The 14481-nt window shown below is 35.8% G+C and overlaps 1 protein-coding gene across 5 annotated transcripts in view; it reads right to left on the bottom strand.

Moving 5' to 3' along the window:
• LAMA2 (laminin subunit alpha 2) overlaps positions 1–14481 on the bottom strand; it is a 622089-nt gene that overhangs the window by 186948 nt on the left and 420660 nt on the right. For all 5 annotated transcript variants that reach the window (XM_086707799.1, XM_086707800.1, XM_086707801.1 and 2 more), the window contains one exon: positions 4276–4400. In XM_086707799.1, coding sequence (XP_086563925.1) covers positions 4276–4400 — 125 coding nt within the window. The remainder of the gene's footprint in view (positions 1–4275; positions 4401–14481) is intronic.

Genomic DNA, 14481 nt, shown 5'->3' with positions numbered 1-14481 from the left:
CTACCGGAGCTTCCCTGACTCATCCTTTGTCACCCTTCCCCTAACACCAGTCAGTCTGCTCCAGCTGCCCTGGATCCTTGCTGTCTGACAAGCATGGGCCAGTCTCCAGGCCAGTGTATCCGCTTTTTCTTCTGGCTGGACTTCTCTTCCTCCAGGGAGTCATGTGGCTCCCCCCATTACTTCATTCAAGTCTCTGCACAAGCCTCATTTGTTCATGAAGATCTTCACTGAGCACCCTATCGAAAAAGGGACCCCAGCCTTTTCTGTCTCAATACCATGCAAGTATCTCAATTCAATGAGGCTGCTTTATTTTCCCTGGTAGCACTTCCACTGTCTGATATTGCATTATACACCTACTTGTGTTTTGTTCAGCTTTATTGTAGTATAACTGGCAAATAAAAAAAATTATAATGTAATTAAAGTGTGCATGTGATGATTTGGTATACATATATGTACAAATTAATTAATACATCTATCACCTCACATATCTACTTTTTTTTGGTTAGTGAGAACACAGGTTCTATTTACTTGGCAAGTTTCAATTATACAATAAAGTATTACCAACTATCACTACCATGTTATATGTTAGATCCTTAGACTTCATTTATCTTATAACTGTAAGTTGTATACTTTTACCAGCTCTCCCACACCTCCCAACCCCTGGTAACCACTGTGCCACACTCTAGGAGTTATTTTCTTTTTTTAAATCCCACATAGTATACATGAAACAATACCACTTTTTTCTTTCTCTGTCTGGCAAAAATTGTTGGCGTGTTTGGCAAAGAGCAAGGGACTCAAATGTAGCATCATTGTAGAAGGGAGGAGAGGGCATTGACCTGGAAAGGTGGTCAGATTGCAGAGGGTAGAGGGTTCCTTCTACTCTGTTGAAAAAATACCTGACCTTTCCTTAAGCAGGCAGTGAAAAACCCCTCAGCAACGCTGCACTGTCACAATGGTTGACAGTTTGTCATATGTGTTTTGGTAAGAAATATTGAAAAACTAATGCATGGAAGTGAGTTAGTAACCACTCACCACGTCACACCCTTTACTTTTCTTTGGGGCACAGTTGGAGGTCATTAAAGAGAGGTGTCTCAGCGTCCTCCATCTATATTTCAGAATCTACTTTTATATCTCAGGAAGAAGTGCCTTTCTTCTTTGCCCTGGCTCGTTTCTTTGCTTTGCATTTTAACACTTCCCTTCTTACCATACACAGATCTTTGCTTTGTTAATTAATGTTCCAAGCTTTAGGTAGTGATATTAGTGGGTCACGAAATCACGTTAGTGGGTTTTGACTAAAATTTCTTCTAAAAATGCAGAATAAAACTGAGAAAAGTTATAGGATATATATGTTTATAAATATATATTATATACACACAAGTTTTTTGTGTCCCAAGGTCTGATGTAAAAAAAAAAAATGATTTCTTACAGTGGCTGCAATTAATAAAGTTTGACAGTCACTGAACTAGCCACTTTGCTTCAGCTTTCTGATTCTCGTAAGATCCTTTCCATAAAAATATCCTTGAATTACATAAACCATAGAAAACAGCAATGAAAACACACCTTTTTATTGATCCCGTGAACCCATCAAGGTAGGACGCTTTCTTTTCCTTCTTGACATTTTCTAAAGATGAACTGATCTCCTTGGAACATAATATCTGTTTCCACCATGGATTGTCAAAACTCCTTGGTGATCCTCACAGTTCATGGCTACCATACGTACTCAGTCTCCATGGACAGCTGCTTCTCTTCTCGCTCATGGCGCCCCCTGCAGTGTGCTCTTACTTTTCTTGCCTCCCTGGCACCCCCTGTCTTGGTTCTGCTTTCCCTTCTGGTTTCTCTAATGTAGGTAATTCTGTCTTTCCTTCATTCCACATGCTCCCCCTTGGGTCACATAACCCCGGGAAATCTTATCCAATTTTAATTCATTTATTAACATATCTCTTCCCTCTGCCCTTCCAATTCTCGTATTTCTATTTCCTGCAGCTATTTGCATATTTCCATTCGGACAGATCTTTCACATCAATGTTAACCTATTTGGAACATAAATTGTCTTTCCTCTGCAGTAGCTCTCTCCTGGTTTCCCTATTTCAGTTAATTGCACTACCATTTTTGAGGTCAACCTGGCTCAAAACCTTTGGCTTCAACTCTTGCCTGGCCTGAACCCCTCATATCTAATTAGTTATCAGTTCTGTAGAACTGCATTCAACAAAGATCCCATCCATTCCCTCATTTCCCTTCTCGTTACGATTACCTACCTTCAGGTTCTAATTACCTTTTGCTAAGTTAGTGCAGTAGCTTATTAATCGCTCTCTTCACTTTTTTTCTTCTCCTCTTTCAATTCATTTTACTTAGCTCTCTCATAACAGGCTTTCTAAAGGGTAGCGCTGATGGCATTAACGTTTTTTTTGTTTGTTTTAACTAAAAGTCTGCAATGTTTCCTCATTATATAGAAAATTGAATAGTAATTTCTTAGCCTGGTGTTCAAGGATTTCTATAATATAGCCTCCATTCTCCCACTCATTTTCATCTGCAGTTATGAATTCTATTTGAACTCCATGCTCCAAACTCTTACTTATTAGTTCCTAAACGTGTCTTTGTTTTCTGTTTTCTAAGTTTTTGTTAGTATAATCTCCTGCTAATTCCACCAGTAAAAACCTCTCAACCCACCGTTTGTGACCTATTATAAATACTACTACTTCTTCCAATATGTTCTTGAAGCTTCCAAAACCAAGTGTGGTATCTTGTGCCTTTGAATTCTCTTTACGTTTAACTTGACTTCTCTTAAGGCACACATTTTATTGTGAGACTTTTCAATACATGCTATGCTTGATTGTTATCAAAGAAGTTATCAATTAATTACTGAATTTTTCTAATCCAATGGCTCACATTTTAATGAACGATAAAATAAATAACATTCTCTTTGTTTAAATCTGGTCGTCAGAGGGAGATTAGGGAAAGGGAAATAGAAATAATATTATTTTTCACACACCTACCAATTGGTGCTCGGGTGAACAAAAAGAATGTGTTTTATCCTTATCCATATCCTACTCACCTAAAAATTTACATTTGACTAAAGACCTGTAATTATTTTAAACAAAAAAAGAGGAGCTTGCAGAAGAGAGACAATTTACCTGAAAATGTTTCAGAATGTATATAAAGCCAACGATGAAGAAAAAACTGAGTCAGCACAGGGGCAATCCTCTCTTTATCTAAGTTGCTTTGTGGTTCTTCTATAGTCAAGATAAGGAGCCCAGGATTCTAATTCTAAACAAACCACCATACATTCTTTTCAAAAGCAAGTTCTTAGAGAAAACATTGCTCTACCATGTAGAGATTGAAATCTATAAATCACTTAGCAGAAAATATAGACAGCCTTTGCAAAAAGGATTTTTCATCAATATATAAACCAATGCAGAATGTGCAGACAGCACTGAAATAAAATATTCTAGCTTTTGTTTCCCCTTATGGCTATGTTTCCATGGTACCAAGCTCAGACCATCTTAAGAGAAAGGGGCTGTGATTCTGGGAGTATAAAAATAAGTCACCCTCCTTTAACTACTTTTTTCAATTATTTTCTTAATACTTCTCTGCAAATTGCAAATTAAACACATAAAATGAGTGGAAGGGGTCACAAAAGGGATATGATCTGCAGTGAAACACTTCGTCATAGCTGAGTTTATGGCAGAACTACATGCAAATACAAGACCCTTATAAAAGTGTATAAAATTATGCATGTGTCTACATATATCATTTATGTCATTAACATAACTTATGTCAGTATTAGTATTTATATTTTAATTAATAAGTAATATTTACTTGGGATAGGGTTTTAATGGAAAAATAAACCATGGAATACTATGTGCTCACTTTTGTCATGTTTTTATACTGTTTGCAAAAATTCTCTTCCTTTAAATTTTTTTTAATGTTATATTCAGTTTTTTGAGAAAGAGAGAGAGAGAGAGAGAGGGAGAGAGAGAACACACACATGAGCAGGGGAGGAGTAGAGACAGAGAGACCCAGATTCTGAAGCAGGCTCCAGGCTCTGAACTGTCAGCACAGAGCCTGATGCAGGGCTCAAACTCACGAACCATAAGGTCATGACCTGAGCTGAAGTTAGACACTCAACCGACTGAACCACCCAGGTACCCCCCAAATATTCTCTATCTTAAACTGAGATTTTGTCTACATGGAAAAAAAATTGAAATCATAGAAAGCCCGTTTGCCACACAGATGGTGCTACTGATTGGGAAATCTGGTAATGTTTCTCAATCTTACTTGTTGCTGGAAGAAATCAGAGGGCAAGCACATTGCTGACAGTCATTTGGCAATCCCCTGACAATTCCATAATATCCAAGAGTACATCGTTCACAGAAGTCACCAGCAGTGTGATGTTGACAATTCTGCAAAGGAAAGGGGAAAGTTTGTTTTTCATTTAATGAGAGTAGAATGTAATTTACCATACAGCTCCCCACCTATGAATACATATGCTCTTGTGAAAACACACACACACACACACACACACACACACACACACACACACACCATTGAAAGAGTTCTTGATATATGTGTGGGTGTGTGTGTTAATTTTTTTAACATTTATTCATTTTTGAGAGACAGAGAGAGACAGAGCATGAACAGGGGAGGGGAAGACAGAGAGGGAGACATAGAATCTAAAGCAGGCTCCAGGCTCTGAGCTGTTAGCACAGAACCTGACACAGGGCTCAAACTCACGGACCTCAAGATCATGACCAGAGCTGAAGCTGGACACTTAACCAACTGAGCCACCCAGGTGCCTCCTTAATATATATATTTTTAAAGATGTTCTCTCGTAAGAGAAACTAGTATCAGGCTGTTGTAGCTATACTGACGATAAGAATTTCTTCTCTCTTTTTCCTATATCAATCTCTGGAAAAAAATTTTTCTCTTATTATAATCTGGGGAACATACCTCACAAATTTCTAAAATTTATTATATCATCTGGCCATTTATGTGTCTTCTCTACAAGGTGCTAGAAAAGTACTAAAAATCCTGGGAACTTGGTGCATGCCTGTCAGAGGACTTTCTAAAACTAAATCAAGGTAGAAAGCATAAATGCCTTAAGATGTAACAATAGAAAAAAAAATTAAAGAAAAAAGGTCAGCCTAGTTACTCTCCTAAGAATGTTATTCATCTAATTCTTGCCAAATGTTAATAATTCTTTATAAATTGGAGGACCCAATCTGAAACCAGGAATCTCAGGTCAATATTTTCTTTTTCATGCTTGCATAATAAGAGGCATTGAAGTAATATGCTTTAAGACATTTCCATAAGGAAATGAGAATAGTTTCAGAATAGTATGCAGCCTTGTAATTAAAATTCTCATAAAGTAGAATTATTTAACGCACTGCAATCATTCATGCAATAAGGACTTAGAAAGAGCTACATCCCAGGCACTGAGAGAAATCAAGTGAGGGGAAAAAGGTAAAATAACATCCAAACCTATACTAATTTATTTCTACTTTGGGAAGATAATTTAAAAGTGGCAAATAAGAAACATGGCAGCAGGAATGCAATATTGAATGCTGTTTAGTGGAAACGTGATATTTGACTTTGGGAGGAAATAGGAGGAATAAGGAGCTGCATTTTAGCTTGACCAGAAGAATGATGTCTTACAAACAATATCAAAGGAAAAGTTGAGAAGCAAAAATGGTCAGTAATAGCTGTATATGTTAGTGAACTGATCTGACCAACTTAGCTGGAGTCACAGAGACACCTGTGGGCTCCATATTGAACTTGGCCGAGATCTCATATGCTTGGCTCTTGGCTCTATTCAGTCAATCAAGAAGCACATATTTATTTCTCATGTGTCTTCTAATGGCCAGAAAATATTTGGTATGGTATGTGTGGTCACTTACAACAAACAGTAATTGAAGTCACTTCCTCTATAGACATTGCCATGGAAAACTTTTTTAGAACTTCTATAGACCCTTTTTTTCAGAGTTTCTGCTATTCCCTAGGGTGAAATCACAATGTCACCAGGGTGAATTTTAGGCCATTGTTTGTTTTGGTTGTTACAGCTGGGGGTTACAGTTGAAAACACATTATGCCACTTATAGATGCATTTAATAACAATGTAAAATGGATCCAGTTTCTTATATCATAGGATATGAATCTCAAATACTCTAATTCTCCACCTCTCAGAAGATGATAACTCCAGATTTTCAGAGAAAAGGAAGAACTCACTTGAGTGTTCTCTCAGCTTCCTGTGAAAGACTTGGCATCAGTCCTGTACTATTTTCCATCCCTTTAAAATGTATTGCTGTCCATGGGAAGTAGTGTTTTGTCCTTTGTCTAAAGCTACTGTCATCCTAAACTGGATTTCTTACTTTCCTGCCTTCTGTTTTTTCCAGCCTCTGCATTTTTTTCTTTTTCTTTCTTTTTTTTTTTTTTTTTTTGCTCATTTTTCTCATTAGCATTTGATGTTGTTCCAAGACTTTCCTAGCTCAAAAATATCTCTGGGGCCTCTACTCTTTGGAGGCTAGAGACTCTCTCTGATAAGCATTTTATTGTATTTATTTAAAGTTTATTTATGTATTTTGAGAGTGGGAGAGAGAGAGTACAAGTGCAAGTGGGGGAGGGGCAGAGAGACAGAGACAGACAGAGAGGGAGAGAGAGAGAATCCCAAGCAGTCTCCATACTGTCAGCACAGAGCCTGATGCGGGGCTCAAACCCATGAATTGTGAGACTATGACCTGAGCTGAAACCAAGAGTCAGAGGCTTGACCAACTGAGCCACCCAGGCACCCCTATACATTTTAAAAGCATTGTTTCCATTCCTGATTTCTATTTCCTTATCCTCTTTAACTCTCCCTGATTAAAAAAAAATTTTTGATTATTGTAACTCCAGGCTCACTCATAAGATTTTTTTTGATAAATCAAAATTTACTGACAATAATAGGTCCTCATGATACATGAATTTTCTGCAGCAGCTAATATTTCTGGCCACTCTGTGAACTATTCTCTTTCTATGGTTTCTTTAATGGTCTAGTCTGCTGGTTTTTCTCCTAACTCTATGGCTACTGTTTCATGGACTTTTTTTTCCCTTTCTGTTTAATAAGATTGGTCCTTGATTCTAAAGATTCTCATCTCTCTTTTGTCTTCTTTTCCCTACACATTCTACCTTGGTGATTTCATCCATTACTATGACTTTAGTTATCATCTCTTTGCCAAAACCTTTAAATCGTATATATTCAGCCTAGAAAGATATCTTTAATGAATTTTGGGTTTACATTTCCAAATGTTCCCTGGATAGATCTTATTACATAACCCAAAAGCACCTTCAATTTGAATGTCAAAAATTAAGCTCATCTCTCTGTAAACGGGCTAATTGCCCATTTCATCTGGAGTCACTATCATCTGCTTAATTACCCAGGCCAGGAATCTAGAGGCCTCTCTCATTCCAGAGAGCCTGTTTGATCATCATGTTCCATGATTCTATTACTCTCTGCTTCTTTACTTCCTTGTTGCTACTATTTTTATTTGGCTGCTCTCATCTTTTACCTGGTTTACTCGGACAGAATTTAGCTAAACATACTGCTTCTAAATTTGTTTACCCAGTGATTTCCCCACACTGCAATCAGAGTGGTCATCCTACAGAATTTATCAATCCATGCCATTCTCTTGCTGGAAAGCCTGCGTTAGTTCTCCATTATCCTCAGGATGAATTTAAAACTCTCCATCATGGCAAGAAAGACCTTTATCATCTGTTTACCTCCAGCCCTACCTCCAGCCACTGCAACCTTTGTATGCTATGCTAAAATCATTTAGGACCATCTGAAATTCTCAAATTATGCCATGCTCTTTCCTTTGGGACTTCTTATATGCAAATCCCTTGTTAGGGAGTGCTTTTCCATCTTCTCACCTGGCTAGCAACCATTCATTTCAGCTCTCATTTTAAATGTTGCTTTCTCTGATAAACATTCCCTTATGTCTGAAGTCAGGGCTGACTGCTCCTTCTAGTTCAACACAATGATTAAAACATGGTAGACATTTGATGACTATTTTGAATGACTGAATGAATGAATGCACATTATAGGAAGTATAGATGAAACTGACCAGTCTCCTTGATGAAAAAGGCCAAGTTTCAAGCCTAATGACTTCATAGAAATGTGGTTAGCAGAGCTAGATGCTTTGTCGCATATTTTGTATTAGGATTTGTTGTAAAACTACCATGATCGTCTTCTATTCAGCCATTCAAAGAAACCAGTAATTTAACAATAAAATATCCATTCCATTTTTAAGAGCAGCACAGAAAGAGAAAATGGTTTGAAGATAAAATAATTATCTATGAATTACAGTCTAAATCATTCAGCAAGGTGTCAAATGGTAAATAAGAATTAACTGGGGGAATGTTTTAAGAACATATTTTACAGTTGTTGAAATAAACATGTGCCACAAAATACATAGGATCTTGAACAATTATCCACACTTTGCTTTTGTAAAAATAAACTGACTACACACTGAATTATTTTATGTAACCTAATATAACATTAATAATTGGCTCAAAACACAGATAATGTTGATCATTGTTAGAAATACAGAGATTCAAAAATATAGTTGCTGCTATTACACCTATATACAGATCAAGAAAATATCTTTACCCTCTCTGGACAGTCAATCCTTCACAGGGTTGCTGACATACTAAACTTGGTTAACAAAATCAAATGTTCTGGTTAGGTCCACAAAAACAACACATAAATCATGATGCTGTTTTTGAAACTTTTCGACATAGACATTTCATATGACTCTTCTGTCTGCTTTGAAACAGTGGACATAATTTTTTCTCTTGTATAGAAATTAATCTTTAGGAAAATTTTCTATATTTTAGATGGCTAATAAGAGGTTAATTATATTCTCAAGAGTGATATTATGTGTTGCCCTATTTCATAGGCATTGCTGTGCTGTGTCATTTCCTCTGCTCTTAAACACTAGAATATAAGCTCCTAGAGGGCAAGGCCCATCCATGCACTCCCCACCTTGATATCTTTTCATCACCTACCACAATACCTTCACATCGGAATGTTTATCAAATGCCACAAGAATGAAAAAAGAAATGAGTCTAAGTTCAAAATCTTTTATATTAATTTCATCTTGTTAATTGTCACTCATACTTCCACATGTCAAGCTCTTTTAGCTTCTTGACCACCATCTGATACATTACATAACACTTCTAGCTTTATGTCGTCTATTTGATAGATCTCATCTGGATCACTGATAACGATTTCAAACAGGACGGGGTGAAAGCCTAGATCTCATCATTGGACGCATGAACCGAGAACCTATAGCACACAGTTCAGCAACCACACCCATAAAACTTGTTAACTGATTACCATCGAGCCTATATTTTCAAGTTTGTTTGTAAAAACATCATGAAACATTCTGTCAAATGCCTATTTAAAAAAACTACAGTTGGGATCATAGAGCTAGCCTTTACTGGCTTATGATTTAATCAAAGTATTTAATTTCTGTCAGCATTAGTTCATCAACTTTAAAAGGAGAAACAATTCTATCTACCTCATAAGCTTACTGTAAGAATAAATGCGAAAAAAAAATCTATCTACAGAGACCAGTCTTTAAGGTTGGATATATGGTACTGTCATTATTATTTTTTTTTTTAATTTTTTTTTCAACATTTATTTATTTTTGGGACAGAGAGAGACAGAGCATGAACGGGGGAGGGTCAGAGAGAGAGGGAGACACAGAATCGGAAACAGGCTCCAGGCTCCAAGCCATCAGCCCAGAGCCTGACGCAGGGCTCGAACTCACGGACCGTGAGATCGTGACCTGGCTGAAGTCGGACGCTTAACCGACTGCGCCACCCAGGCGCCCCGGTACTGTCATTATTTTTGCTGATTTTCAGATATGATGTATCACACTTTCTGATAAATTTCATATTGTAATGGTATTCAGGAAAGGTCTCAGATATTATACATATAGTAACCATAGCAGTTATTCTGATATGTTTTATTTTGAGTGAAATTATACTGATTTCTAATGAGCACTGTTTATTTTTTCTATACTTGACAGTTAAGTAATGAGCACTGTTTATTTTTTCTATACTTGACAGTAAAATCCTTAAGTTTTACTGGAGATCAAAATCAATGTTTGATACATTTTACTTTCCTTTACAAACCAGGAGTGACAATTCACTGCTTTCCATACTATGGCAAATTTCATATTTTCATGATTTTGCAAATATTTTTCATACATGGCTTTTAATCATATCCGCAGATTCTATCAGTATTCTAGGATATAATTCACCTGGGCCTTCAAAATGAAACTCATTTAATCAGATAACAGTGTGTTTACTCTCTCTCACAGTCTGTAGGTAGCATTTTGTAGTATATTTGGAAACTGATTCTAATACATTTTATCCAATGCTCTGTAGGTTACTTAAATTTTCTAAGTGTTAATTTAGAGTTGTAAAAAAAATGCTAACAATTCTACTTTGGTAATATTGTTAGATAAATTCAATAAAATAAGGTTTACAAAGCACCTTAAATGCAGTAGATTTGTGGTATGAGTCTGTTTACAAAATATAAGGTTAATTGGTTAATCACAGATTCTGGTGGTTTCAGACAACGAAGCAGATCAATAACGGAGATTTCTGTTTTTTCTTTTCATTTTAAAATAAGAATAGTGATAGAGTGAAAATAATATTTCCACAAATTATTTGGTGTTGAAAAAGTTATTTGAGCTAGCTGAGAATTCACTATTCCCTTTAAAAAAAAATGGAAAAGTAATACTGACTGGGGGTGGGGTGTAGTGATGATATAAAAATGTATAGATAGATATAGATATAGATACAGGTAAAGATATAGATAGTGATGTGTGTGTTATATAAAGTTGAAAACTCTGTCATTTATCTTTCTATCATCTATCTATCTATCTATCTATCTATCTATCTATCTATCTACCTATCTATCTTCCAACTCTATCTATCAACCTACCTGCCTATCTACTTACCTACTTAAGAGTGTCTGTGGGTGTAGGTGCGTGTACTGATTAGTGTTTGTTCACTCACCTCCTCTTCCCCCTGGGCTTGGGGTTCAATATCATATAGGTTTTGTCCTTCCATTTTGAAGAAAATTTTCATTAAGGGACAATAGTCACTGAGCTATTGGTAGCAACATGTCTCTGTGTAGGATATATTAGTGTCTAAAGTAAAGCAACAGCTTTCTGGTAAGTATCATTAGGAATTATGAAGAGAATAGTTGCAAAGTGATGTGGGTTTTATTAAAAGTTGAAATGCTTAGACTGTAAAGCTTTCTATAGTGTTTTTGTTCTTTTTTAAAGAAAGATATAAAGAAAATAAAAGTGAGGAAATCTAGCATAGTGCTAGAGATAATGATGTTTACATGTTTTGATTAATTATCATCTCATTGATTCTTAGACTCTAAACAGTGGGTAACATGTATGGTAATTATTACCTTTATCAACATCATCATCGCTATCACTTCTATGGAGCTGATCATGTATTAAGTAAGTAGTGTTCTAAACCCTTTATAATGTATTTCATCGAACCCTTACAAAAGCGCTATGAGTAGGTACTACTATTATCTTCATTTTGTAAATGAGGAGACTAAGACCCTGTTAGCATGAGATAAAATGACTGGGCTTCCATAGCCTACAAGCGATGAAGCCAGGATTGGAATCAAAGCAGTCGGACCCCAGAGTCATGCTTATGACCGCTCTACCCAAGTAGAGGGCATTGCTCTGTGTAATGGAGCGGATATTAAATTGAGATCCACACAGAAAAGAAATCAGTATGCTTCAAGTTTCCTCAGTCACACCATCAGGGTAATAATAGGTATTTCCTATTTGCCTCCTGGGGCTATTTCAAAAATGAACAAAGTTGCCTAAATTCAAAAGTTGTATGTTCCCTGAGGAAAATATAAAAATTTAGAGTATAGTAACTAATACTAGCTGTGCATATTTGATGTGCACATGTATTTATTTTTCACTTCATCTGGGGATATCTCAAAAAATAGACTTGTGGCACAAAAAAGCTATAATAGTCAATTACTCAAAAGAGGACAATTCAAAGACGACAATTTTTATCCTAAAACAATGAAATTAAACTGTATCCTTTATGAATGTTTTTAAATTAATCATATGAATTAAACAAAGCCTTGCTAAAAAATACCAGTGAAGATTGCATAAGAAAGAAAAATGCATTTAATTCTCACTGAAGAATGTATAAATTAATCCCCTCTCCTGAAATTATTTATTGAATTTCACAGGCCAGCAGATTGGTGAAAGAGTACCAGACTGAACAAATAGTAATTATATCAGGAATTCAAGGATGGTTAATATTATTCAGTTATTCATCTAGTCAATAAAAATGTTCATCATTCAGTTCAAGGTAAAAAGAAATATATTCTTATATCTTAAATGTATCTCTACCTTTACTTCACTCCTCACAAATAAGCATATGACCAATTTTAATATCCTGTCTTGACTAAAAGAAGATAGATATCTTTAAGAGGCCAGGAATGAAAAGAAGTTTTCTCAACATGGTAAAGAATATTTATCCTAAGCTAACCACCAACGTCATACTTCGGGGTCAAAGACTTGAGACACTAACATTAAAATTAGGAGTAAGATAGGAAGCTGACTATCCTTGTATTTAACATTTTTAGAAGACTTAATGCAAAAACATAAAATTATTATACTAGATACAGCTTCTGGCAAGAATGATCACAATTATAATTATTTGCAAATAATATTATAAATATAAAAATAATTGAAAGAAGCAACTGAGAAACTTCTAGAACTAAAAAATAGTGGTTGGATATCAAACACACGTAAAAACTCTATTCTGTTAATGTTTATCAGTAACAAGAAATTAGGAAATACACTGAAACAGAAAAAATGTAATGTTCACCATTGAAGTAAAAGTGTAGGATACATAGAAATAAGTTTAATATGAGAAATGCACAACCTATACAGATAATAACAAAAACAGTTTACTGTGAGACACAAAATGTTTTGAATAGAGAAGAGTATTATTTTCCTGGGTTGAGGGAAGCTAATTAAATAGTGTAAAGACAGCAATTCTTTACACATAGATTTAATACCATTCCAATAAAAATTCCAATAATGTTTTTTGGTGAAGAGATTGAAATTGTGAATCAAATTCTGTCCTTTGGAAGAATATATAATTACATGCAGTCAAGAAATTAGAAAAGAAGAAGAAAAAAAAGGGCCTTGCTTTGCCAGGTACCATAACTTAATATAAAATAAAGGTAGTCAGAATACTGTAATAAGAACTAGAAGATAAAGAGAACAGAATAGATGATCCTTCAAACATATCTTAATATGGATAAAACAAATTTATATGTATTCGGACACCATACTTTATCAAAGAGAAAAGGAAATGTTAATAAATAAATGTTTCTTTAAAGTAATATATATTTGGAGAAAGATACCTCCTCATACCACAATAAGTTCTAGAAATATTAGAGTTGGATCTCAAATTGAATCATAGAAATATCATAGTGTCTCAGTGTAGGTATTGAAAGACATGTGCCTGCATAAGATCACCAGGAGAATGAGTGTAGTTAGAGAAGCAAACTGTTCCAAGGACTATGGGAACCCCAGTGTGTAGATCTCAGGTAAGGAGCTAAACATAGCCAAGAAGACAGAAGGTGTGGTCACCCAGGTTGGAAATCCCTGGAACAGCATGTCCAAGGAAGCAAACTGAACAAAAACTTTTAAGATGAATGGATAACTCAGAGTAGCAAATGCTGCTGAGCAATCAAGAAAGATGAAGACTGATAGATGAACATTAGTCGCAGGGTTCAGTATGCTGGTAGAGGTAAAAGCCTGATTTTAGTAATTCAAGAGAGAATGGTGGGAGAGAAATTGTGGAGAGAGTATAAATAGCTCTTCAGTGTATAGGAGAGGAATGAAGTGGTAGAAGTCAAGAGGGAAAGTGAAGGCAAGAGAATTTGTTTTTATTTTTATTTTTGTTATTATTATTATTATTATTATTATTATTATTATTTGGAAGAGAGAAGAAGAACCAAAAAGTGATGATACAAGAGGGAGGTCGAAACAGGGATGGGTGGAGTAATGCCCTCGAGCAGGAGAAAGGGCTGGGATCAGGGGAACCTTGGTGGCTCAGCCTGTTACGCAGCCAACTCTTGATTTCGGCTCAGGTCATGATCTCACGGTTTGTGAGTTCAATGCCCACATCAGGCTCTGGGCTGATAGTGTGGAGTCTGCTTGGGATTCTCTTTCTCCCTCCCTCTCTCTCCCCCTCCTCCACTCATACTCTCTCTCTCTCTCAGAATAAATAAATAAGCTTTAAAAAAAAAAAGGCTGGGATTTAAAGCATAAGTGCAGAGTTGGTCTTTTCTAGAAATAAGAAAAGTTCATCCAAAACGATGGAAGACTCAGATAATTGTACACAGATGCAGAAAAAGTGGGTGCAAATGGC

This window comes from Puma concolor, chromosome B2 (assembly GCF_028749965.1).
Source record: "Puma concolor isolate L17-30 chromosome B2, mPumCon1.1.hap2, whole genome shotgun sequence".
Classification (NCBI taxonomy): Eukaryota; Metazoa; Chordata; class Mammalia; order Carnivora; family Felidae; genus Puma; species Puma concolor.
The sequence above is the reverse complement of the archived record's forward strand: the minus strand, read 5'-3'. Positions and strand labels throughout refer to the sequence as shown.